At 37.8% G+C, this 26,982-nt stretch overlaps 1 protein-coding gene across 1 annotated transcript in view; it reads left to right on the top strand.

The window, feature by feature from the left end:
* The first annotated feature begins 3,728 nt into the window (after positions 1–3,728).
* Positions 3,729–26,982, top strand: part of LOC139710451 (importin-9-like) — a 37,789-nt gene continuing 14,535 nt past the window's right edge. The window contains exons 1-11 of the mRNA XM_071622368.1: positions 3,729–3,864; positions 15,357–15,418; positions 16,556–16,642; positions 17,416–17,617; positions 19,252–19,427; positions 19,928–20,047; positions 20,541–20,700; positions 21,561–21,712; positions 22,891–22,989; positions 24,118–24,224; positions 26,835–26,974. Coding sequence (XP_071478469.1) covers positions 3,729–3,864; positions 15,357–15,418; positions 16,556–16,642; positions 17,416–17,617; positions 19,252–19,427; positions 19,928–20,047; positions 20,541–20,700; positions 21,561–21,712; positions 22,891–22,989; positions 24,118–24,224; positions 26,835–26,974 — 1,441 coding nt within the window. The remainder of the gene's footprint in view (positions 3,865–15,356; positions 15,419–16,555; positions 16,643–17,415; positions 17,618–19,251; positions 19,428–19,927; positions 20,048–20,540; positions 20,701–21,560; positions 21,713–22,890; positions 22,990–24,117; positions 24,225–26,834; positions 26,975–26,982) is intronic.

The following is a 26,982-nucleotide window of genomic DNA, read 5'->3' as shown; positions in this document are numbered from 1 at the left end:
CCATACAATGTAAAATCAACGATATATTCATTGTTAGTAAACTATGGCGCTATTATCAATGCGTTTAAACAAACAAAATCATACAAACATGTTAAAATAAATTCACAAACTTAAAAACAGTTACACTTAAAAACATTTCCTGCGAAAAAAATCTTAGAAAACCATATGTACACACACCAAAAAAAAAGAGATGATGATATAATAATATACAAACTGGAACTATACTCAATCATAAAAACTACATGTACAAAAGCGGCGGAGTTCATGTATCTATGGTTTACACTTCGCTATTCTGAACGTTTGTTATCTCGAAGGTTTGCTAATCCCAAAATGAAATAAGGTTCGTGCTTCGGAAAGTTTGTTGATCCGAAAATGATATGGTTCTTTACCCCGAATTGTTCAAAAGGTTTGTTCTTCCAAAGATTTAATTTTTCGATAGCTCGTTATCTCAACGGTTCGTTAAAACCATAATCAAAAAGGTTCGTTAATCAGAATATCCGATAAACGAACCTTATTTCATTCAACAGTGGATTAACCAATCGTCGAAATAACAAATCTTATGTCATTTTCCTTCGGAAGCCTTCCGAATAACGCAAATTATGTTCGTATATAAGCCCTTTTCATTTTCGGATTAAAAAGCAACTGGTATGTATAGGGAATATAGTACAATGACAGCGTTTCTTAGCAACCAACCTTTGGAATAACAAACCTCATTTTGTTCAATAAGAAACCCTGGGAATAAGAACATCATCCGTATTATTCATATATAAATTTGCATACATCACTGTTTATATTCGCGTATATGATTTCAAGATTTTAAGATAACAGAAATTGAATGAATAAGATATTATCTTTATGCATTATTATGTGTCAAGAATAGTTACCTTGATACACTCCGTCGGAGGAACTAACAAAAATTCACAACAGTGCTTTTGTTTGCGTGGGGTCTTATTTCAGATTCTCTCATTACGGGACTTTAAACTTTTGTTAAGTTCACTATTGAAAAGTAAGCCATAAGTTAGTTCCCTTGAATCATTACAACTACTTTTGTAAGAAATTTCTATGCCTTTAATTGCATTTTAATGATTTTGACTTTTTATAGAATTTATCTGCTATTGTATGTTTGGTTTTTTTTTAAATAAATTATATACATGAAGAAAAGTCAGACTCAAATTCGAATACAAAAAGGAGGTTCGTCTTCAATTTGATGGTTTTCCTCAGCGTTAAAAGGAGAGATCACGAATGTGTATTCTTTTTCTTCCTTCACTCTTGCCAAGAAAAATTTAGAGATTCTTCATTATACATGAATTGTGTTCCAGATTTGACAGAGCAATAGCCATTGCTACAAAATCTTCAATCGTGCTCTACAAAATAAATGTATACCTGCGCTGAGACAATGTATTGCCTCCAAGGTAGCAGAAAATGCTTTGAAAAATAAGGAAACGAAAACAGAAGTGCACAAGCCCTTAGCAAACAAAACAAACAAACAAAAATGTGAACGCTAGTACTACTCACTACTACTGCTTCTGCTGCTGGTATATACTGCTATTATACTATTATTTATATTTATGACTTACTACCACCACCACCACCACCTACCACCAGGCATCACCACCACCACCACTACTGTCGCTAGAGTACTACTATTACTACTACTACTACTACTACTGCTATACTACTACTACTACTAGTACTACTACTACTACTACTACTACTACTACTACTACTATTACTACTACTACTACTACTACTACTATACCTCTATACTACTACTACTACTACTACTACTACTACTACTACTACTACTACAGTGTACTACTACTTATACAACAACAACAACTACTACTACTACTACTACTACTACTACCTTGACTATACTACTACTAATATACTGCTACTACTACTACTACTACTACTACTACTACCACTACTACTATACTACTACTGCTACTAGGATTACTACTACTACTACTACTACTACTACTACTACTACTACTACTACGGATACTACAACTACTACTACTGTACAGCATGGATAATCTGGGATAATCTGAATCAAATTAGTTCCTCTATAGTTATGTATAAGTATCCTCCTCGCCATGTTTGAATAGTAACATATAGGCCTGTAGGTGCACAACCTCAAAGTCCGTGTCATTAATTTGTTCTCATGCTTAATGTATCCTTGGAATGTGTGAAAAGTGCCAATTTGGGTTGTTGTTTTTTCAGCGTAGTGTCGCAAGGCTTCACTGGTATGTGCTCACTAAAAATTGATGTTGCTCTAAATAAATATTTAACCCTAAAAATTCTTCATTCATTACTTCGTTTTGATTTAAAGAGATTACGATGAGCTTTCGATCACAACGTCCCGAGGAATATGATTCCATTTGCATATAAATGGGATCTCAAAGGAGGGGCTTTTGTTTTTCATCGTTATCATTATCATTTCCTCGTAATGCTGACACCAGTAAAACCATTGCAACGAAAGTGTTGACAAATATGGCAGGTAGTCACAAAATAGTTCCCTGAACTTAGATCTAAACTAAGCAAGTATATATGTTTCAATATCCCACTACCATTGGGATGGCGCGGTTAAGCTTCGTTTCGACCATGTATTCATCATAATCATAGTCATCATGAGGGGCGTCGATCCGTTTTCACGATTTGGGGGGGGGGATATCCTCTCTCCTATACACGAGGGAGATTTGTGCATTTTCAGACCTGAAGTGATCTGGTGCACACTGTCTTTATTCTTTTTTATCAAAAAAAGTACGAAAAACTTTTGAATGCATGTAATATTCTCATCTCGTTTGAAATGAGTGCAAACTAAATTGCTTTCATTTGAAATAATAACTCTTACGTTTACTGTATCATAATATGTGTAACAGCACGTTATAGAAATGCCTTAGATGTTTGTTTTTGTGGGTAGCAGATGGGTTTTGTGACAGCTAGCCATGCATCCAAATTGGCGGTTACGCAGCACCGATAAAGGGTGAGCCCGGCAGAATGTTTTGTTATCAAAAAAGGATATGTTAGAATTCCAGTGATCATGGGGCAAATTGTTAACTTGTATAGGGCCTCAATTTTTCTCTCTTTCTTCTGTCTTTAAAACAACAACAACCAATCATCAGTTGAATAAAACTGTAGTAACCTTTATAACTCTGACCCTCGTAATGACTCACCTAAATTAAAGTGTATTAAAATCACTTTATGTCGCTTCAACTCGTTTAAAAGTCGTTTGATATATAACTTGATCAGTATGGTTGTTCCATATATATATATATATATTTTTTTTTTTGATCCTGTCATTTTTGTACCCCACTTGTCATCCTGATCCCTGGGCCCTGTCTTATAAAACTTGTGATAGAAATCAATCAATCACAAATCTCTTGAAAGCTGCTATCAATCGCAACCTGTGATTGATTGATTGCAGTTCTCCGTCTTAATTTCAATCATAACTTTTTTAATAAGATGGATTTGCATTCAATCGTTAAGTTGTGACTGATTTGAATCAATCACAAGTCTTTATAAGACGGGGCCCTGAGCACCCCTCCCCCCCCCCCCCCCCCCCCCCCCCCACACCCCCCAACCACTCATCTGCACACAATCTGCACCATCTTGTGTTCCGGCGCGCCTCGTTTTCCACATGGATCATACATGCACACCGCCCGGTGTAATACACCTTCCCACATGCACACACCACAACACCTACCAACTGCGCCAAAACCATCATGGCAGTCAGCAATGCCGATGCGAGTAACACAGTCAAAAACGCCTTACTGGAGAGCCTCACGGCCATCTTATCTCCTCAGCAGGAAATAAGACAGCAAGGAGAAGAACAGCTGAAGTTGCTTGAGGTGACAGAAGGTAAATTTTGAAATCATGCTCATCTGTAATCTTCCACAGCGATTATTAAGCACTGAAAATGCACCCTGTGGACACGGCTGATGCTCGGTCCCATGTGTTCAAACTCGTGTTGGTATTTTTTGCTGGCACGATAAGCTTTCTCAAGACGTCTAAAAACGTTAGACTCTAACCGTTAGATCCTATTTGAGGACTGACTAGTCAAGGTAGGAAACTAATTTAACTAGACACTGCTAGATAATCTAGTAGATTATAGGAGAATGAATGAATGAATGAATGAATGGTAAAACCAAATCTGTAGTGTTAACGTTGTGAATGTTTAATAAATTTACACTATACTCAGTAGGGGTGCTGGTCCGAGAATGGGGATCGTATTTGTATATGAGGGTCGTCTTCGTATACGGTGACGACGTCGCAAGCTGCCGACTTCTCGGCGAACGGCGTCCCGATAAATGAGGACGCGTCCTTAAAACCGATATAAGCTTAGAAAACTATGATTGTCCCCAAAAGTAAGGACGCAAAAGCGCGACTGTTGACTGCTTCTTGCTTTGACCCTCGTAAATAAGGACGATGTGCAATAAACAGAGATCACTGCTTTCCCCGTTTTCTGTGTGCCCATGCATATGTTTTGTTGTAAGTTGAAGCTGACATACATGTAATACATGTATGATATAGGGCTATCTCTTTACAGTAATACACTGTACAAACGTACCTTGTACCGCTGCATGCTGCGCATTGCGACATCAACAAGTCGAGCAAATTTTGCGTTTCTACGACCAATATGGATCGAGTGTTATTTGTGAAATGCTCTTCAACCTAAATGTGAGTATCGATGTCCTACTATCATTGTGATGTTTATACAGCTACAAGCATAACATTGTACCTACAATTGTAGATCTATGTAAAATTTAGAAGATCTCTAGATCTAGATGAGCTTGGATTCATGGACGTTTCAGGATATACTGTAAATTGTGAATAATTCTTGCAAGCGGCCTATTGTAGCATGTTGACTTGTATGTGAAAGGCAGATGAGTTTCACGTCAGTTTACGTTTATCATTTAATTACCGTACTACAATTTTTAATTGAAAACGACACGCATTTAGTATTTTCCATTCAATGTTATAGCGCTGACGAAACCTGCATGTATTAGAAGTCTTGTGTGGGTATGCATGTGTAACTGGGGGTGTTTGAGATACCCAAATGCCAGGAAATTGTTATCATACATCAAGAACAAACAAACAAACAAAACAAGCGCCAAGAAATCAGGTACCGGTACCAATTAATCACAAACGCACACACACACAAATCTTCACATTTTATTGCCAATTCTATAGACACAAAAAAAAAAAAAAATCAGCTTTTAAACAAAAATAGGCACAGGTATCACAGTACACGATACATGAATGTATCCTTTCTGTGCTGACAATAATGCTATAGACTAGAATTATAATACAAAAAAAAAAAAAGACTAAAAGCCTAATTACATTGTACGCCTAGAATAATGAAACATTCAGCAGAAAGATAACGTACTGGAAAGCAAAAAAAAAAAAAAGAAAAAAGAAGAGAAACAAATAGATCAGTGACAATTTAAGTATAACAGACATAATAATAAACTTAGTAAATTGTAAAAGATTTTAGAGTATTGAACGTGAAATGGCACTTTAATTGTTATTAAACAGTTACCAAACGGTTTGGCACAGACAGAGCTTGGCCTTGGAGTTGCCGAGGAGGGCACAAACAAAAGTATGACTTTATTATAGGAGCTGATGTCAAGACTTTTAATCTTTTGTCCTCGGAAAAAGATAGTTTAGTTTGGTGACTTTTTTTTCAGTTACAAACAGAATGGGCAGATGCTAAGCACATAGCTGTTCATACACAGCAACATATCAGGAAGGAATGTCCCTTAACATTATAAACAACACCGTTGGTCAAGTACACAATATTTTAACATTATGCGTACACTTTATGATCTTACTTTGATATCACACAAGTTTTCCCCGTTTCGAAATAAAAGTGTCATTTTCTTTTTCTACAGAATTAATTCATGAGAAGTTAAGGTTACAGCATCATTCCCATCAAGAACAAGCTGAAGGAAAGTCATTGAGCAGTAATTCTGGATGTTAATTGCATGACAACAAGTGCAAGCTATGCTTCATGACGCCGTGACACTGGTACTGAGAGCCGCCGGGAAAGCCGACATTCGTGAGGAGCAAGCCGAACATGCGAACATGAATTGAGAGTAGCCCAACTTGCATGAACATGTGCCCTTCAACATCAATTTCTAGAACTGCTGTCGTGTTCTGTCCACCAAGATCATTCCCTAAATCAAAGAGAAGAACAGATTAATACTATAATTAATGTGTACAACAGAAGTAACTCGGCAGTTTAGCATGTACAGTAGTGGGCAGAATTATACATGAAATAAACACATCTGCACACTAAAAGGTATCTTGCCGAAGTACAGTGTACTGACGTTAGAACAAAGTCTTTGGGATCGGCAGTTTTGTTTCGTTGTATCAAAATTTTGTGTACAACAACACACACACAAAAAAAAAAACCACTCAAATATGTGATTATCGACTGCTCATAATACGCTAAAAAGCAATATTAAATGCAATGCTATCACTTTAATTTCATCGATATTGTACATTTAATAGAGAAAGTTGTTTGTACTTCATGCTTAGTATGAAATCACATCAAAGTAGTTGAGGATTCGAGTACTATTCTAAAGGTTCGTTGTTCCTAATGTCCGTTGTACTATAAAAGGTTTGCCGTTTCGACGGGTCGTCGGTTTTACGGCTCGCTATTCCCAAGGTTCGTAACAGTTGTTCAAAAGGTTCTTTTTTAAATGAAAAGGAAATTTATGGTTTGTTATTCTGAAAGTCCATTAATCCGAAATGAAGTAGGGCAAGTCCAAGATAAGGTCCCCTCAGAAGGCAAAATTTCATCTTTGCTCAATATTGACATGTTTGGTATCATTTTGAAGCTTATGAGTTGAAGTTTTGATTTCCATGGAGGAAAAAATGATATTATGTAAATTTATGCAAATTTCAAGGGCTTCATTTGCATATATGTGAAACACAGCGTTACGTATGGGACATTTATAAAAATTCATATTAATTCAAAGGAAAGCAAATAATATTTGATTAATATGTGGACATAAGAAGTTCATCACATAGTTTAACTTGGTATGAAAATTTAGGGATTATGCAAATGATTATGCAAATTAGCTCGTGTCCTATCATGAGATGTCCCATACGTAACAAAATGAGGTCATTTTTTTAGGTTTTTTCTGAAATTGCTAAGGTTATTTTAATGCCCTTTTGGAAAGTTCTAATTTATTGTTTAGAGAAATTAAATACCAGGGAAAAAAGAAAAAAAAGTAAAAGAAATAATTTTTATTAGGCATTGAAATAATGTTACGTATGGGACAAATGCGTTACGTATGGGACATCCTCATACATATTGCATGTGAATGCATGTAGCTAGCTGGGAAGGTCTCTCAGTACACAAATGGTCAATCATCCTGAAGAAAGCATGCCAACATTGTAGATACTTTTTGAGTTATAGACACTTGAAACAATACATGAACTTGACTGAACAATTTTCAGAAAGGGGGAGGGGAAAATGGCAAAATACACAATGAAAAATCAGCATTAAAGGGATGGTATGTTTTTTGTAGAAATGGGGATTCAGTTTTCAACATTTAAAGAGATGATTGGAAACCAATTATATGAATTACTTAAGAGCATAAAATCCTAAGACTAGAGGAATTCAAAGTTAATGTGATGGAGATCCATATGGTTGTGATATATATATATAAAAAAAGTAAAATGATTTTTTTTTTATTGCAAGTGATACACAAATTGTCCTTATTCAGTTTTCAGTAGTAGCCACAACAAAATTCATGGGTATACATACTGAGGTGTGACTCGAATCAATGACCTGACTGCTAGACAGACGTCATATATCTACTCGATCACTGGGGTTCCACGCAGCAGGTATTGCTTATTTATTAAACTTAATATTTCTTGTGTCAAGTGTTTTATTGAAACTAAATGGCAAACTGCCCTTCATCAATGGAAGTAAACACTTTAAACTACCAGGTATTCAATTTTTCAGTAGTAACTATCCTGATAAAAATAGGACATACATACTCAGGTTGGTCATAAAAAATATAGAATATGATTGAATGTGATTATGACGGTAAATATCTGGGGAATATTGTTCCCTTGTCAATCTGGATCAGTATTTGAGTAATTTCAACCGATTCCACCTCAATAATTATGCAAAAATTTGTATGGATGGGTATTTTGCAAAATTATTTTGCAAAATACCCATAAACATGCTTCTCCACACACTAAACGAATGGGGGACAAAGGGCATGCATACCCAGGTTGGTCATAAAAATATAAAAATATGATTGAATATGATTATGATGGTGAATATTTGGGGAATATTGTTTCCTTGACAATCTGAATCAGTATTTGAGTAGTTTCAACTGATTCTACTTCAATAATTATGCAAAATACCCATAAACATGGTTCTTCACACACTAAATGAATGGGGGACAAACTGTCCCATACGAAACTGTCCCATACGTAACATGTCATGTCTGTCTTTAATTAGAACCTGTAATTAGAGCTTTTTGCCTAATGACATGAAACTTACCTGTGATAATCTTGAGTGTTGTGACTTTCATCACAGTGAGTTACAAGTTGTAGAATGATATACTTTCAGAGAGTTTTGAGGTTGAAAAAAATGTTCAGAAAAACAAAATTTTTCTGGTCCCATACGTAACGGCACATATTTTCTCTTCTAGAATATAATTGTCAAGGTCATTTTTCTCAATTTTTTACATGATTATACTTCTTCTAGATATCAATCACCATGATGAAGTTCAATATGATCAAAGGCCATTAACACTATTTTTCAGGTCATAAAAGTCTCTGATTGTCCCATACGTAACGTGCGCGTTATCTTGGACTTGCCCAGTACATGTATCATTTGATTTTTCCGAAGGTTCGTTCATCTTCAATGAAAGGTTCTTTTTATATGAAAAGGAAATTTAAGGTTTGCTATGATGAAAGTCCATTAATCCGAAATGAAGTACCGGTATCATTCGTTTTTTCCGAAGGTTTGTTCATCCGTCAATGAGAAAATGTTAGTTATTTCATTTCGTTTATCATAAAATGGAAATAAGGTTCATTGTTCATAAAAAAGATCGTTCATCCTTAAATGAAAACGGTTCATTATCTGAAGACTTGTTGATCTAAAAACGATGTATGTTTTTGTTAGCAGTCCTATAATCACCTCTTCATTTTCGGATTAACAAACGATTTTCATTTCCGATTAACGAACCTTGAAACACAAAGATTCCAAACATTTTTAGGTTAAGGAACATTCGTAATAGCGAACCTTATTTCATTTTCGGATTACTGAACGCAAGGAAAAATGAATCTTCGCAGTAACGTCATATGCCATACAAACTATGTCGCAATGACGGACAGTAGTTTATTTCGGATTTGCAACGAACATCTTGATCTAGGTACACTGCAAACAGAATTTGTGTGTTTTGGAATTACGAACCTTCGGAAAAAACGATCGTTATTTCATTTCGGATTATCTTATAATATGGCCTAATGCAAGTTCCCTGAAACGCAGAGCGATTTCTAGTTAAACCCACAAAAATGTGATGCGTTCTTCAACAAAGAGACGCTCGCTAAATTTTTCTTATGCTGAAGTCATACTGTATATCGTAAGCGTCCCGCATTTCGTTATAGGGCCTTATAGAATAAATTTCGTTCATTTTTCTTTTTCAATGTCGCCCGGAAATTACTTCGTTCAATCGAAAATTTGGCTATAAACGTTTTACTTTTGAGCGACTCAATGACGTTTATTTTTAGATCTTAATTTTTGCATGTGCTTCGACGTTGTAACAATATGTCGTTCGTGGTAACGCAAGTGCACCATATCAGCTCCTCTTGCCAACGCAACATGCGGAATCATTGTTGAGCATTAATAATGATTCAGGGAAGAGTGGAGAGCCTATTTCAGGGCTGCCATTATCCTACACATCGTACGATCTTACCTTGCTCAACTTCGATTGTGCTGTTGGGATCTGTGCCATAAGACAAGGAAAGAAAATATATCAAAAACTGTTAAGAAATGTTCCAGTTTCACAGAGAGAAATACAAATATGCAGTGTGATATTAATACTGAATCAGATTGGTAGCAATATATCAATGTTACTTTTATGTGTAACGTTGCTTACCTTGTTCGTTTTGGCCTTCATTACGCAACTCCTTCATTTCCTGAATGTGAACATCCATCAGTTCTTGGAGGTCATCTTTATGAAATTAACAGATGTAGTTTGGTTAGTATACTTGCATCTAGATTCAAACAGAATTGATGTGGCACACGTGTAACACTTCTAAAGAAGTACGCATGTAATTTGTTTCTGCTTATGATGCGCTTATAGTAATGCAATAACCAATAAAACAAATGTGATATCATCATTCACCGACCAATTAATGAAGCATGCGTGTGGGCCATCATGTGAGAAGTTCTGGTAACTTTTCTTACCATAGCACTGGCCTCTCCCCTCACTTCACTCCACGATGACGGGCGTGCTACCGCCGGACCTACAGGTGAGAGCTCACCCTCATAGATACAATGATTCATAAAATCAAACACAGTCTGTTAAACTATCAGCACTGCATACTCTATAACTGTAGTGCGACCAGTCTTTAAAATTGCTGCAGTACTCGCTTACGGGAGCCATTTTCAAGTTTATTTTATAAATCATTTGATCATAAGGATTTTAAAAATGGGAATATCATTTAGATGCGATCGAAAGAAGTATCTTTGATAATTTCGTTTCCACTGTTTCACAATTATTTTTTTTTCATTTGTTTTGTTTTGTTTTGTTTATAGAGTTTTGTTGTTAGTTTTATTCAACCGTTCCTTGAATATTAAAACACTTCCCGTTTTGTTTTTGATCATTTAAATGCCCATGTGCATGCATACATTATACATGGGAAACTAGCGTCGGTAGCTGCGCACGTGCAGTCGGACATACAACACATTACTAGTAAGTAGTTTTCAACACAACGATGTGTTCACAACGGGATTTGTAGGTACCGGCATACAGTCGCCAAACCTGACAATCGGAAATCGGAATATTAATTAACAATAATTAGAATTAATATTTTATTCATAAGAAATATTCATACCGTTCAAATTTGCCGTAATTCCACTGCAAAGTGCATTGGTGACTTCGTAGGTGTGTTAAGTTGCTCCATGATGCGTGTAACTGTTACATGTATTGCCATTGACAGCACAGCGACTTTCACATTTCGCGCGATAAATCCACGGGAAGACGGACAACCCAGAAAAGTAGACGGTGAACTAGGGGTATTTGTACACGAGGAATCCGTTTATCGCATCTACAACGTGCGGTTCGGTACCCCTAAGCCCGCAAAGCCCCGAGGAAAAAGATCGTCCGCGAAAAAGCTACCGATCCCGATTTTCGCGGACGCGATTTGTCCGCGTTTACGAAGATACCCTCGTTTGTGCGGACGATCCGCATTCTCGGACCAGCACCCCTACTGATACTAGGCTACAGTGCTGACAGTTATGAGATTAGAATTCTAACGTTACTGAGAATTTCCAGCCGTGCAATTAAAATGATAATTAGAAAATAGTCCTATTTAAACTTGAAAGTTTACAGAATTGGAAAATGCCGATTACTATACAACGTGACAATAGAATTAGAAAGGTGTAAATTAAGCTCTGTATTAAACTGAGGCTTAGACAATGAAGTTAGAATTGAGACTAATTTTTTTAATACTTACAGCTACAGATATCCACTATCCAGATCTAATTAATTAATTAATCTCGTTAATGAGAACATGAATTTACATCCTAGTCTAGACCAGTTTATTTATGATGAAAATATTCAAGGATATGGTGTCTAACCCTCTTGTTGTTGACTTTTCATCTAAATGTGCCATAATATTAAAATTTTAAATTTTGTCTTATACCTAGTTCACACCGACGCCGAATTGATGGCGAATTAAAACAGCAAGCAAAGCGGCGGCAAAGCGTAACAAAGCTTAATTAAAGCGTAAAGACCATAATAGAGCGTGAGAAAGCTTTGAGCAATTCGGGACATTCAGCAAGAGCGCCAAAAAATTTTAAACTGTTTAAAAATTTGAGGCGATCTGTCACGAATTGCGTAAAGCGGGGAGAGCGTGTTAAAGCTTATCAAAGCATCACAAAGCTTATCAGTTTTGCCCAAAGCATAGGAAAGCTTAACAGGGACACCCTGTATAAAAAATAATAAAATAGAAAAGGCAATAGAATAAAAAAAAAATAGAAAAACTCTGTGGAAAACTTAGTATTCTGAGTTTTTCACAAAGTTTTTTTCTATTTATTTTTTATTATATTTCATTTTTTAATTTTATAATGTTTTATATTTTATTTCCTTTGTTTTATTTTCTTTGTTACAATAAGGTTTATTTATCTCACATATAGAATTGATTTCCTTACTAATTTTTTTAATTAGTAAGAAAATCAATTTGTAATAATAATTTGTAATAATCAATTTAACACAAAATTGCGTATTTTAAAGTCAGATCTTTTATCGCACATATCTAAATTTCAAATTCCACAACTTGATTTCTTTAAATTTTCACTCCTGATTTACAATAGTAGTATTATCTGATTTTTCATGGTGAAAAAATCAATAAAGTCTATATTTATATTATTTACAAGCAGATGAAATACATAACAGCAATAATATCAATAATAATAGTAACATCTTCACCAGTACACAAAATACAAAAATTATTTCAAACTTATATTAAAGATAAACAAAGTGTGCATATGGGAGAATGTTCTTATTTCCAGACACACAAGTCTTTGTCTTCATCATCTGCTTCTGACGATATCTGAGCCACTCCTTTCTTAACTCAATCAGGAAGTACCACCCCAGCCATTCTTTGTTGCCAGTCAACAGCACCCACTGGAGAGACGAAGTATTTTCTGAGATGATCTCTCTGATATCTGGCATCCACAGTGGCAAGGTTCCCCCTTGCAGGTGGTTGCGGAACATCTTCCCAGTGAGGTCCATATCTCTCCAGGCCCCTGGTACGAAGTTTTGCTCTTCATCTTCGTGGTCCACCTCATTGGCTGCCAGCGCCACCCTCTTCCTCAGCAGGTTGTGGAGCACCACAGCAGTCTCCACCAAATCTCTGACGTTATCTACCTTCTGTTCCAGTGTTCCCAACAGGCACCGGAACCTGTTGGCCAAGATGCCAAAGGCATTCTCCCCCTTGAGATCCTGTAGTTGCAGATCCTCTGTTCATCTCATTCTGTCATCCCTCTTCTACTGTATGGCTTCTGCATCATGTACACTAGCTCTTCAGGGCAAAAGCATCGTCACCCAGGATGAAGTAGGGAATATCAGGCTGATTTTCTCCAGGGAGAGGGCATGGTGGGGGCAGCCCTATGGACCCATCTTCTAGGCATTCGAAGAGCTCAGAGTCTGTGAATATCTGGGAGTCAGACATGTGTCCTTTACTCCCAGCTCAATCTAGATGAACTTGTACTCTGCATCTACCAATGCCAGCAGTGGTATGGAGAAGAACCCCTTGTAGTTGTGGTAGAGACTGCCTGTGTTTGCTGGCTTCTTAATGGCTATGTGCTTTCCATCCAAGGCACCAAATGCATGGGGGACATTCCATCTCTGTTCAAACTGCTGGGCAAGGGTGCTCCATGCTTCAGGGGTGGTAGGTACATTATGTACAAGTGTATGTTGAAGACCTCATCTTAAATACGCCTCTACAATGGCCCTGCACACTTCTGGAATCATCTCTGATGTGGTTGAGATACCACATCTGAAACCATATGCCAATGATCTGTAGTTGTCCCCAGTGGCCAGATGTCTCACGGTGATTGCCAGTTTGAGGCCAGCTGACAAAGGGTGCGTGTAGTTAGTCTCTTGCTTCTGGATGACTGGTGCCACTTTCTCCAGGATCTCATCGAACACCTCAGGGGTCACTCTGGTGAAGTTTCTGAAGGCAACAGGGTCCTCTAATCTCAGTTGTGTGTCCAGGAGGCTTATGTACTGGCCGTACTGCTTGCTGTCTTCTTGCTTCAGTGAGCTATGGCCTGGTCCAGCAGCTCCTGATGAATGGTCTTCTCCCTCCTGCTGGTAGTTCAACCTCCTCTTGTCTTTGCTGTTCTTCCTCTCTCTCCTCCGCCTCGAGGGCTAGGATGTAGTTATAGAGCAGGGAGACAAAGGTCATGTCTACTTCATAGGATGGTTCATACTCTGGTACATCTTGAACTTCCATATCTTGTTCTTCTGCCAAAGATGCAATGATTTCGTGTATCTGCTGCATCTTTATATATGCTCTGGATCAGAGGCGGGATGCAATCGGGATCTCGAAATTTTCCATTGCGTAACATAGCTTAACAGAGCCTATCAATGCACAAGAGAGCTTGATAATTGTATCAGAGCATTATTTAAAGCGTGATAAGCGCATCAAAGCTTATCAAAGAGTATTAAAGCATATCAAAGCGTGATTTAAAGCGTAACAAATCCTGATCAGTCGGCATCAAAGCGTGAGAAGCTGTAGCGATTCGGGAAATAACTTGTTGCCCAAAGTGGGAACGAACGTCGTATCAGAGCGTATCAGAGCTTATCAGAGCATAACATATCTGAGGAGATCGTGAGATTTTTTGAAAAGTAAACAAAAATGACGCAAAATTGATCGCCGATTTAAAGCGCGACATTCGGCGTCGGTGTGAACATAGCTTTAAGAAATGTTTAGACATGTAAAAAACCTGCACCAAGATTCAATCTCTGGCCTCCCATGCCAAATTCGGCTGCGCGCTAAAGCATAATACCGTTTGGTACCCAATAGATTCTATTGGGAATCTTGGTTTCTACAGTAGCTGGCGGTCAGGTCTTGGATGGTGTTATGTTTGAATTATGGGCGACTTGCTTTAAGTTGTTTAGTTTCACTTTACTTACATTTTGAGGTCTCCCTCACCTCGTAAGTCATTAAGGCCAGGTAAATAGATTTTAATGGACGAAATGATATTATCAATTTGATTGCAGTAATTTTTATAGACTCTAGAGCTGTCTTTACTGTCTGCCAAGTACACATGATGTAGGCCTATAATGTATCTCCACATGCCTTATCCACAGAACTTGCTTTTTTTCTGCATAGTTCATGTGTATATATGTTTGTGTGCTCCCAACAAAAAACAGAAGTAGAAGCAAAGACATCGGACACCACAATTTAATTCTTCAGATATGTATCGCTCATCTCTGAGAATGCACATACAGCTGTACAGCTGTAATTGAATCCATGCTTCATATCCAGAACAAACTCGCAAAGAAATATCAAAACATATCTGTAATTTTGGTTGTACTAAGTATTTTTCTTAACTATATTCATGCATAAATTTCGTTTTGCAGAATTTGGAGTTTACCTTGCAGAACTCACCCTTGATAAAAATGGAGCCCTTGCTATCAGACAGGTAATAAAAATAACCCAATATCTTTCCTGAAACCTCTCTTTCCTATTTTTCTTCTAATTCCTGCAAGTTGTTGTTGATGTTGTTGTTGTTGTTGTTGTTGTTGTGTGTGTGTGTGTGTGTGTGTGTGTGTGTGTGTTTGTGAGTGTTTGGTATTCAAAATTGCTGCATGTGATTCTCGATAGTACTTTTGAAGCAGTATCTACGAGGATGCTTTAAGCTGCACACAAAATACTGCAAATTTACAAATTAACCTGTACCTTTCCAATCAATATAGTTGTAACAATTTATGTCACATCTTGAACTAACAGGTAGTGTTTCATGTGGAAAGTATAGTTTGTGGGAAATCAGAAATTTACTAAAAAAGCAGAGCATCAGAGATCCTGCTGATTGGAATAAGGAAGTGACTGAATGAAGGATGCCATTAAACATTGACCATTAAAAAACCTAATTCTTTCTAATTCACATTTCTATGTTATTGCATGTTTTCTCATTAAACCATGGGCAGTTAAGCTGTATGGTGACCCATATTCTTATTTTGTGGTATAATTTAAGAATTGCCTGAAATGACACCAAGTAACTGACAGGAATGCTGCTTTTCAATGATGTCAGACAGAACTTGGATGTGGCATTTGTAACTTATCATTGGGTAACTGTTTACATCATACAGTATTAGGATGAAAGAATACTCGTCAACTGCCCTTTCTTTCTTATCCTGGCTCATCCGGACTTGGTACCTCTATATCAAACAACAATTATACCAATCCCAAGTAGCAACACCACTACAGTTGTACACAGCAGTAAATCAAATTTGGTGTTGTTGGAATCATTTGAATTTCCTACACATTGTAATTTCATCAAATGCCCCATTTGTGGCAAAGTAGTACAAAACCCTCGGGGATGCAGTCACATGCATGAGTGTTATCTATTTCTGAAGAGGTGAATATTTAACCAACAGTTTCCTATTTGCTATTCCCTCAAGATTGAACAAGCGAATTCTCTGAGAGCTCTAAATTCTGTTCTGGAACATACCGGTAAATGAATACCTGAGAATTGTGATGCATTCACCATACTCATGATACTGTGGTGCATTTTCTTGTCATGGTCATCAGTAATGCTCTTTTATTCATTCTTGTACAGCTGTCATCACTCATCCTCAAGCAATATGTGGAGGCGCACTGGTCTCAGAATTCAGAGAAATTCAGGCCGCCTGTGGCAACTGATGCAGTGAGTGTTGAAAAGTAAAATGAAAAAACAATGTGAATGTTTGTAAAGTACTTTTTTGTTGTTTTATTAGGGGATGCTCATAGGGTCATTGTCAGAGCACCGCTGCATTGGAAAATACTCCCAATTCATTGATGTTGTATCTATATTTTATACCAGTAGTGTTTGTCTCTTTTACATGAAGTGTTGGACAGCCAGTATCATTTTAACGTGAACATTGTGATGTAAAGACGATTTCATTAAAAAAAATAAATGAAATGGCATTTGGTATTTGATAAATGTAGCACATTGGTGTAGCATTGGATTTCAGCCATCTTTATTGCTCTCTTCGAGTGAAACTCACTCTTAACTCTCTGGGTGTACTGGCAGCAGGCTGTTATGAGTGGTGCCCTGTGGAATCATTTCAATTTCTTTTACTCATTTGCTATTGTTGACTTTCCATTCTGCATCACAACTCTTCAATGTTGTCTGTCTGGATAGTCATTTGTACCGCTGGGTAGAGAGAGCAGTGTTGATACATAGATTCTTGGATAAACATGCTATTAGTATCATGTCCAGGGAATGGAAACTACATAGGATTAGTTCTTTCTATCAGGTAAGCATGCCAATACTCTCCGTCACACTAGCCCCCACATTGATTAGAATGACTGGTCACTATAAAAAAATGGTAAATACAGCATGTAGGCATGTCGGCCTTTGTGATTGCATACCCTCGTGCTATCCCTCCTCTCTTTATACGTGTATGTTAGATTATGCTTTTGCTTTTAAATGTCCAGGCCAAGGCCCATATTCGCAGCATGCTGCCCGCTGGTCTCGGCGAGTCCATCAGCAAGGTAAGGTCCAGTGTGGCCTATGCCATCTCAGCCATTGCCCACTGGGACTGGCCGGATGCCTGGCCGGACCTGTTTGGCCTCCTCATGATGATGATCACCAACGGCAACAGCAACGAGGTTCACGGAGCCATGAGAGTACTCACGGGTATGTGAAATGAGTACAGGAGGAGTAAAGTTTATATATGAACATATAGTACATATATGATCCAGTTTGCAAATAAGAGATGTGTGTTCCTATGTACTACTGGAGTCTATAATATTGCATAGGTATGAAGAGTTGATAATAAAAGATGACTGCTTTCGTAAGAGTGGATATCTGGGAGTAATCCGATTTTAATACCATTCTCTATATTTCCAGTACACGATAGTGTCAGAATAAACCATTCTGTAAACAGTTTATGAGCATTGTGATATTTGGTTGTATATCTCTTGACAGTGAAAGCCTAATTTATTTAATGTGTCTGCTGGAGTGTTTTTCCTTTGCATTTGAACATCATCATAAACGTGGTCAGCAAAGTTACAGCTTCTGAAATAGAGCCGCCACAATATTAAACAACGCATCTATTAGAAAAGTCAATGGTCTTCTGTATGTAATGGCATGGTGACATCACTTCCTATAATTCTAGGTAGCGGTGCTATTGTCCAAAACCTGCCCCAATATCCTTAAACTTTGGCATTTGTTATGATACAAGGCATTGGATATACATAGTAGTCTGTGTGAAGTGTCGGGCTAGTTTGTAGTTGTCAGTGGCAGGCCTTGAATTTTGCCAGTTTTAGGGACAGGCAATTTTTGGTTTTAGGGGCACTCGAACTCTCTCAAAATTTTTGAAGGGCAGCAAGGAAAAGTTGCAGTAAGCATGGTAATTTTGAGAGAGGCATTGCGGCAAGTAGATAGGGCATTGCGGCAAATTGCCTTTTGCCTCCCGGGTAATTCGAGGCCTGCAGTGGGCAAGGCTTATACAAGAATCAACTACACAAACTATGAGAGGACAATTACCTTTCTGATTTCAAGTTTGATTCTGGTAATGTTCTGCTATGGAAAGATAAAGGTCACGGGAAGTGAGGGATAGAATTCGTGTGGTGTTGAAAACAGAAATAGCGAGAGAGCCGGAGAAAGACTATTAAACAGGGAACTTTTCTACTTTGACTTCTATGATGCTGAGAACAATTCAAATCTTTTAATTCCTCTGCCAGAGTCATAGATACATAGTAACTACAACTGTGGTTTTGTGCTTTGAATTTACTATTCATTGATAGTGCTTCATGAGATAAAGTAGCACTTTTTTTCATGTAAGAATACTCACTGTGTTCTCTCTCTCTCTCTCTCTCTCTCTCTCTCTCTCTCTATATATATATATATATATATATATATTTTTTTTTTTTTTTTTTTTTTTTGTTCAAGTGCATAACTTTCAAAGCTTCATGGCAAAAGCTCTTTTGCCAGAGCTTTTGCAAAGCTTCAATTGATTTTTAAATTGGCAATGCATTTTAGAAGGGTAAAGTGTCTGCTTCTCTTTCAAATTGGCAACTTTTGTGTGTGTGTTTTTTTTTTTCATTTCTTTCTAATTCATGCTCATTTTATGACTACAACCAGTCCCATCTAATGTTTCTCTGGTATATTAAAGATACTGTGGTATGTTGTGAATTTCAGAGCTGCCAATTTGATGATGACCTGATGATCATTTCCTTTGCAATATTCACCTGGTAAATGGATAGATGTACATGTAAGGAGTTGAAGCAGAATGAAATTCTCACCTCGTGTGATCTATTATTTTCCAGAGTTTACGAGAGAAGTGTCAGACGTTCAAATGGAACACGTCGCCCCCGTCATTCTCCCGGAGATGCATCGCATCTTCGTCCAGAGCGACACGTACACAATCAGGACCCGCGGCCGTGCCGTTGAGATTTTCAACACATGTGCGACTCTCATCTACAACATCGCCTCCATTTCCAAGGTGAACTCCTGTCTTTTAGTACCCCTTCACATGCACAGCTTGTCAGCCCAGTTTTGTATTTGTCTTTTGCTTTTGCTTCAGTCGTAATATGGTCTATTTAGAAAGTTGTGGTAGAATGGTAGTTTTTTTATTTACAAAGCAAATGGAGGAAAACGAAATGTGTATAGTATCAATTTTCAGGACTTCTACTATGCATAAATGCAAGTAAGGAAGAAATTGATTAATGCGTACGTTGATCCAAACTGACTTTATTATCATATTGACCCACAATGAGTAAGAGGAACTTTTGGGCCATCAGAAGTATTAAGGCACTTCATGTTTATTTGTGCTTTGTCAGTGTTCTGATTTTCAATCAATTAAGTTACATGTAAAACGGTCTTTGCCGCCCCCCCCAAAAAAAAAAAAAAAAAAAAAAAATGAAGCTAAGCTATATGTATTTTCATCACTTCTGAATGTTGATACTTACTGTCCACTTTTGTTTTGTTTATTTTCTGTTTTAGGGTGCAGCTAAGAAGCTCTTGTATCCAGTCCTGAGTGTTTTCATGGATGAGTTTGTCAAGGCCCTTACAGTACCAGATGGTGCAACATCAGACAGTGGCCTGAAGAAAGAAATCATCAAAGTGAGTTCACCCAATCGGATGACAAGCGTTTCTCAAACAAGAAATTTCGTTTATTTGGGGCTGCCTTCATGAATGCAGTAACCTCTTCACCTGTAAAAGATACAATGCTCCTGCAAATGTGTCTTTTCTGCCAAATTACATCAAGTTGTTTTCTTTTTTGTTTGTTTTTTTTTTGATAGAAGGAAAGTGCAGGAATTTGTGCTTGTGTAACTATGGGAGTTGGAATCCTACTATTATTGACTGTTCAATTTTGGCCATTTAAAAAGGACAACCAAAGCTTACTTAGAAAAAAATTGCTGTCTTTAAAATTTGTTATTTTGAGAACAACATTAAAGGTCCTGTCACCCCAGGGATGATGTTATCTTCTAGGTTTGAAGTTGCACTTCTGCCAGACATCAAAGGAGAATATTTTCAGTTGCTTCAGTGCCTGGAGTGTGTAGTGAGCTACAATTTATTATGCATTCGCATTCCTCTTGTCACTGCTGTGTATCAGGCCTTGACGGTCATTGTGAAGTGCTTTCCAAGCCAAATAGCCAAGGCCATGCCAGCTGTCCTTCAGGCCACGTGGAAGACGTTGACCGACAGCGCAGACATCTACGTGCGGACGGTCATCAACGACACGGAGGAAGCAGATGATCCTGTGGACTCTGATGGTAAGTAGGGAGTGCTGTGTCTTGTGTTGTATTGTATAAATCATGAATAAATGGTTCTGATGAAGGCATTAGAGAGATCAGAGGTTGTTTATTCACACTTGGTTATGTGCTGGATTCGGATCAGGACTTGAAAAATGGATGTGATAATTAATCTCTTGAAGCACATGTCAGTTGTCTCGAGAAATGAAGGGAAAGAGGAAATGAAAAAAAAAAGAATAAAACTCAACCATGACAAAAATGAGCATGCGTTCGAGCGCTCAAAATCAAACCAAAGGAAACCATGCTGAACTGTGTCAGACATGGAGTGTCAAGCGCCCTGTGGAGAAAGCATACCTCGTGAGTTATTTGTAGAGGGGGGTCACGCATTTTGTAGCTAGAGGATCATGCACCCCGTTGTGCTTTAACTACTTACAGATGCCTCGAACAGAGAGAATGAACTCCTTGCATGATGAGGTATGTGCATGTTACGTGTTCTTCGCATGCAAACTTTTGGTACCCTTGTGGAGCACATTGGGAAGTGGTCCACTTTTGGCTCGGTTCAGTTCCGTATGGTACGCTTTCGAAATGTTTGAGAGCTCCTCTGGCGAGGGTTCGGTACAGTACGGTTTTCTTTATGTAGGAGAGCGCTCAAACGAACCCATCAAGACACTATTATTCTACCCTCACGTAGTCATGGCAATCAGTTTTATGCTCAAGTGACCTATCAGAATCAAGCACAAAGGCAAGTGCATTTGTTTGTGTAATCAGTAATCACCCCCAAGTCTAGCAGAACGGGTGAAGGTTGAATGGCAGTCTCCCTTGTTTATCACACGTGACATCATGGCTTTATCATCTATTGAATTTGAATTTCCCTCTAACAGGTGAGGTTCTCGGCTTTGAGAACTTGGTGTTCAGCATATTCGACTTTGTGTCTGCGATGATCGACACGCCAAAGTTCAGGGGGACTGTGCGGAAGCTGTGCGATCAGCTTCTTTACTATGTTCTACTCTATATGCAGATTACAGAGGAACAGGTGTGTTATACGTCTCACGTAAAGCGAACCCCTTCATTGGTACAGAACGAGACAAAATGTTTTAAGCAGAAGAGCAGTAGTGGAAAAGTCAAGATGGCGCTTTTGATATTTGACTACTTTGGCAGGAGGAATAAAAATCACTTTGGATACTGATGTAGAATGATTGATAGTCTACATAGGTGATGTTTGTTTGAGAAAAAGTGGTTAAAAAATGGCTTAAGTATCAATGGAATACACATCCAGTTTTGTATGTGAGCATCGCACGAATTCACGCACATGTAACCAATGAGATTTCGATAAATGCCAGTCTGCCCGAGAGCCGAGTGCAGGGAGTGTTGGGGTAGATGTTCCATAGCGAGGGTAAAAGGTAGTGGCTGATATGTGGCTATTTGAATTATTTTACTGAAAATCACATGAAATCACAAATAGAATACCAGCAGATCTCACCCATGTATCTTTTTGTGCAAGCTTGATAATACAAGATGATTTTTGATCCGTTTCATGCCACTTTTCATTCTGCTGCCACTACTGATCATTACCTTCAAGCATTGTCCAATGCTTGGTATATGAGTCCAGTGTTTTGGAGTTGCTTAGCAATGAGAATGATACATGAAAGTGTTAGCAGGTACATACTAGCTGGCATTAATAGATTACTTATGGTCTTTTTGGACAGATTGTGCATTGATTAATGAGACACTGACTAAATTGTAGAATGTCATGCTTATAGTTCTAGTGTGACAGAACTCTAAACATTGTGGGAAGATTTTGTATGATACTGCTAGAAATTGTAGTGTTAGAGTTTCCTTCCTTGTTTAATATTCTCTGTCCCTGTTTTGGTAAGACTTCTGCTATGTTATGCTCATGGAAGCACTGTGCTTCCATGTTGTCTTTGGGTCCATAACAATATTAGAAAAAAAAATAGATGCAGTGTTTTATATGCAGATTTTTTTTTGGTCAAACTTTCTAAAATGGAGGTAGCCTCCACATTTGAAACTGAGAGATGGAGATGATTGCCTCAGACACCCCTGCAAACACCAATTTTAGTATAAATGGTTAATTTTATATATATATTTATATATTATGACAAAGACTTCAGCGCATCTATTTTTAGATATATGCAACAATTCATCAATAAGAAAAAGCAAAACAGCCAAATTGTGGTATCTCTTTGTGCACAGGTGTATCAATGGACTGCAGACCCTAATCAGTTTGTGGAAGATGAGGACGACGATACCTTCTCCTACAGTGTACGAATTTCAGCACAAGATTTACTATTGGTAAGTGCTCGTTGATACCCGTGACTCAAACAACGTCAAATTCATTTAAGTGTCTACTCACTGGTGTGCTTTGATATATTGGATATGGATATGGATCGGTATTTGGTTTCATCGTCATAGTAAATTGCTTCATTGATTGAGCTTTATGGTAGGGAGAATTTAGTTTTCATTCACCAGGAATTGTATTCTATTGACAGAAATCATTTGTGCTTAGGAGACTGAGCATTGATTTCTACCATTAACACTACCTTTGTGTTTGGACTTATCAAACATGGCCAAGAAGTATGTAAATTTACTGCATCAGAACAATCCTCCCCCCCCCCCCCCCCCCCCACACACACACACACACTCAATACTGGTTAATAGTGATAAGGTTAGAGTAAAACACTTAAAGGGTAATAAGGGTTAAGGTTGGGATTTGGATTTGGGTTAGGGTCAGGAGTAGGTTCAGGATTAGGATCAAGGGTAGGGGCAGGGGAAGGGGGGGGGGGGGGGGGGAGGTAATTGCCCCAGGACCAAAACACATACAAACAAACTGCCATGGGACTAGATTACTTGAATATCTTCTCCGAAGGATATAATTTACTGAATGTGATTATTTTCAACATCAGCTGGGTATCAGAAGGGATGTAAGACTGTACAATATTATTTGAAGTAGTGCTCAACTGCCTATTTGCAGTCCCAGTAATAGCCAACATTTTACGTTTTATAGACATCACCCTATTCATCAGTCATTTCCATCACTGCATCTCTCTCTCTCTCTCGCTATCTCTTTGTTTTTTCTCTCTATTTTTCACTCTCTCTCTCTCTCTCTCTCTTTCTTTCTCTGTCTTTCTTTCTTTATCTCATTCTATCTCTGTCCATCTCTCTATCCATTCCTGTCTCTCTATCTCTCTTTCTATCTCCCACTCTATCCATCCTTCTTTCTGCTCTCCATCTATCTATCTATCTATCGATCAATCGATCAATCGATCAATCAATCAATCTATCAATCTATCTATCTATCTATCTTTCTATCTATCTATTCATCTTTACCCATCTATGCCTTTCTATCTATTTATTTATTTATTTATTCATCTCTTTATCTTTCTATCTATCTATCGATGTATCTGTTTTTCTATCTCTCAGTCCCTAGGTAGTGAATTCCCCCAGGAGACGTCCAGTGGTCTCATGGCGGCACTAGACAGGCATTTACAAGAGGCTCAGCAGGCCAAGAGTCAGGGTCACAATTACTGGTGAGTCTGGTCTACTGGGAAGAGTTTTATTTATGCAGCAGATTGTACTTTATATGTCATACGTTTTGTAGTGCTTTTACTTTTTTGCATATTCGTGTGTATTATGTGAGACATTTTCAAGCTCTTTCCAAATCCCACATGCAATGTATTTCTCCTCCTTATCTCATGTTTATTGTTGTGTCATTAGTCAGAAATGATTTAATCCCTGAATCCAAGCAATTTATTACCTATATTCTTGTTCAGGAGCTTTCCAGTTGTTTGATTTTTGTCTCTTGTAAAATGCCCTATTGTTAAACCAAAATACACTATTAAAAGCTCTGACAGGGCTCCATGTTAGTTTCTCCAAGATGCTGAAATGTGCCCCCCCCCCACCCATTCTGAATTATCAGTTTTAAAATCAAGACTCTGTCTTCCCAATGAGTCTTCCTTCCCCGATTAGTGATTGATATCTAGTGATCGTGTTGCTGTTACCCTGCCTCTTATAATTTCATGTTCTTGCTCTGCATTGCAGTGTTCAGTGGAGAGTTTTCAAACTAAATTCTTACATGTAATGTTTTGTTCACTGTAAGCATTGTGGTTCATATAGTTCCTGTAATTTTTTGTGTAGTGACTGTCACCTTTGAACTTAGAACTTGTCAAGGGCCAAGACCGTATGAAAGAATATATTCTTTAAAAAAAAAAAAAACTTCAACAAACTCATTTGGATAGATTTTTTTGAGGTCCGCTTGATCCATTGTGTGTGTCTTCATCGTGTGGTTGATTATTCGGTATGATATGCAATTTTTAAAAAGGAAAAAAAGAGATAAAATATAGCTAACATATTTTAATAGGTGAAAGATGAAAGAAATTTTATGAAGTAAATCTTTTCCTGTAGATGTGAAGGTGCAGTACTGTGACATATTAGGCAAGGTGTGACAAATTAGGCTAGACGTAGACTGTGACATATTAGGCTAGACGTGGAAATCAGCAACAAAATCTCTGCTATTTACTCATCCGCTTGCAGCATGTGGCTTATCCGACTCCCAGACCTGCATTAGAGAAGAATTTACTATATCCCTGAATATTTGTATTTTCTTATGTATTTTTATGCCTCCGCCACGAAGTGGTGCCGGAGGCATTATGTTTTCGGGTTGTCCGTCCGTCCGTCCGTCCGTCCGTCGTAGCGTCCTTCCGTCCGTCCGTCCGTCTGTCTTTCCGTCCTTCCGTCCGTAATGAATTTTGTGGACAGCGCAACTAAAAAACCTTTTGAGGTATCCTAATGAAACTTGGCATGTATGTGTATTAGGGGGTGAAGTTGTGCCTATCAACTTTTGGGTGCACATGCTCAAGGGCAAAGGTCAAAAGGTCAAGGTCAAATACGTAAAATTTCACTATTTCCACCATAACTATGCAATGCTTGAAGATATTTTCTTGAAACTTAGTGTATACATGTATTACCCAATTAAGATTCTCTTGTGAAAGTTTGGGGTCATGAGGTCAAAGGTCAAAAGGTCAAGTAAAAATATTAAAACTTCACTTTTTTCTCCGTATCTTGGAAAATTGTTCAAGGTATCTTCATGGAACATAGTATATATACATGTACTGACTGGCAGTGATTATCTAGAGAATTTAGGGTTCATGGGTCAAAGGTCAGGGGTCAAAGGTCAAGGGCAACACTTCGAAATCTTACTACACTGTATTTCCCTCATATTTATGCAATGCCAGCAGGATTATCATTTTTTTTTTTACACTTGGTGTATGCATGTAATCCCTAATAGAGATTCTCTGGAAACTTTCTTTTTTCTTCTTTTTTTTTTGTTTGCCTCAAAGGTCAAAAGGTCAAAGATCAAGGGAAAGTGCTGAACTAACTTTTTCCTCCATATCTCAGAAGTGGCTCAAGTTATCTTGAAACTTACTACATATTTATGCATGTTGTGCCTGACAGTGATTATCCTATGAATTTTAGGGTCAAAGACCAGATGAAAATGATAACAATGAAATTTGCAATACAGAAATTGCACTTTTTCTCCATGCCTTGAAAATTACTCAATGCATTATAGACTTATGAATGGGTCAAAGTCATGTTAAAGTCCTTAAATCCCCAAATACATGCTCTCCTATTCATCCAATTAAACCTACAAATATAGGTCAAGGAAGGTGAATATTCAACATATTTGTGACAAACTTGTCATTTTAATATTTTGCCAATTTTGTGACAATGTAATCACACATTGTCTTCTTGAACTATAGACCTATTAGGAGAATCATGCATTATGGCGGAGGCATACCAGTTGCCTTAGCGACATTTCTAGTTTTTCTCTATTTTTGGGTCATTTGTTGTACCCGTGCTCCTCATCTCAATCCTTGCGCTCGATTTTAAGTGGGACCTACGCTCGATGAGCTTGCTTCTAAGTAGGTTCCATCATGTTTCTGTAGCATTCATTCTCAGATTCCAACTTTCATAGATCGACCACTACGTTTCATATGTTTGCAATATTCTATTTATGCTTCCTAGCTGGATATCATGTATTATTTAATTTTGTGTAAATTTTGATGTATTTTTTATCGAAAAATATGAAAATAAATCGAAACTGAAATTTAAGGCCTTTGTATCTCTCCTTCCTTTGCCAGGTGGAAGGTCCACGAATCATGTTTACTAGGTCTAGGCTCCATCAAGTCGCTAATCATTGACAAGGTGGCCAAGGGCAAGCTGTCGTTCAATCTCACCAGGTTTCTCACGACCATAGTCCTAGAAGATCTGCAGCAAACTGGTGAGTTG

Source organism: Diadema antillarum, unplaced genomic scaffold, assembly GCF_040938485.1.
Source record: "Diadema antillarum isolate AM-2024a unplaced genomic scaffold, OU_Dant_1.0 seq00001533_RagTag, whole genome shotgun sequence".
Classification (NCBI taxonomy): Eukaryota; Metazoa; Echinodermata; class Echinoidea; order Diadematoida; family Diadematidae; genus Diadema; species Diadema antillarum.
This window is presented reverse-complemented; position numbering and strand designations above follow the sequence as displayed.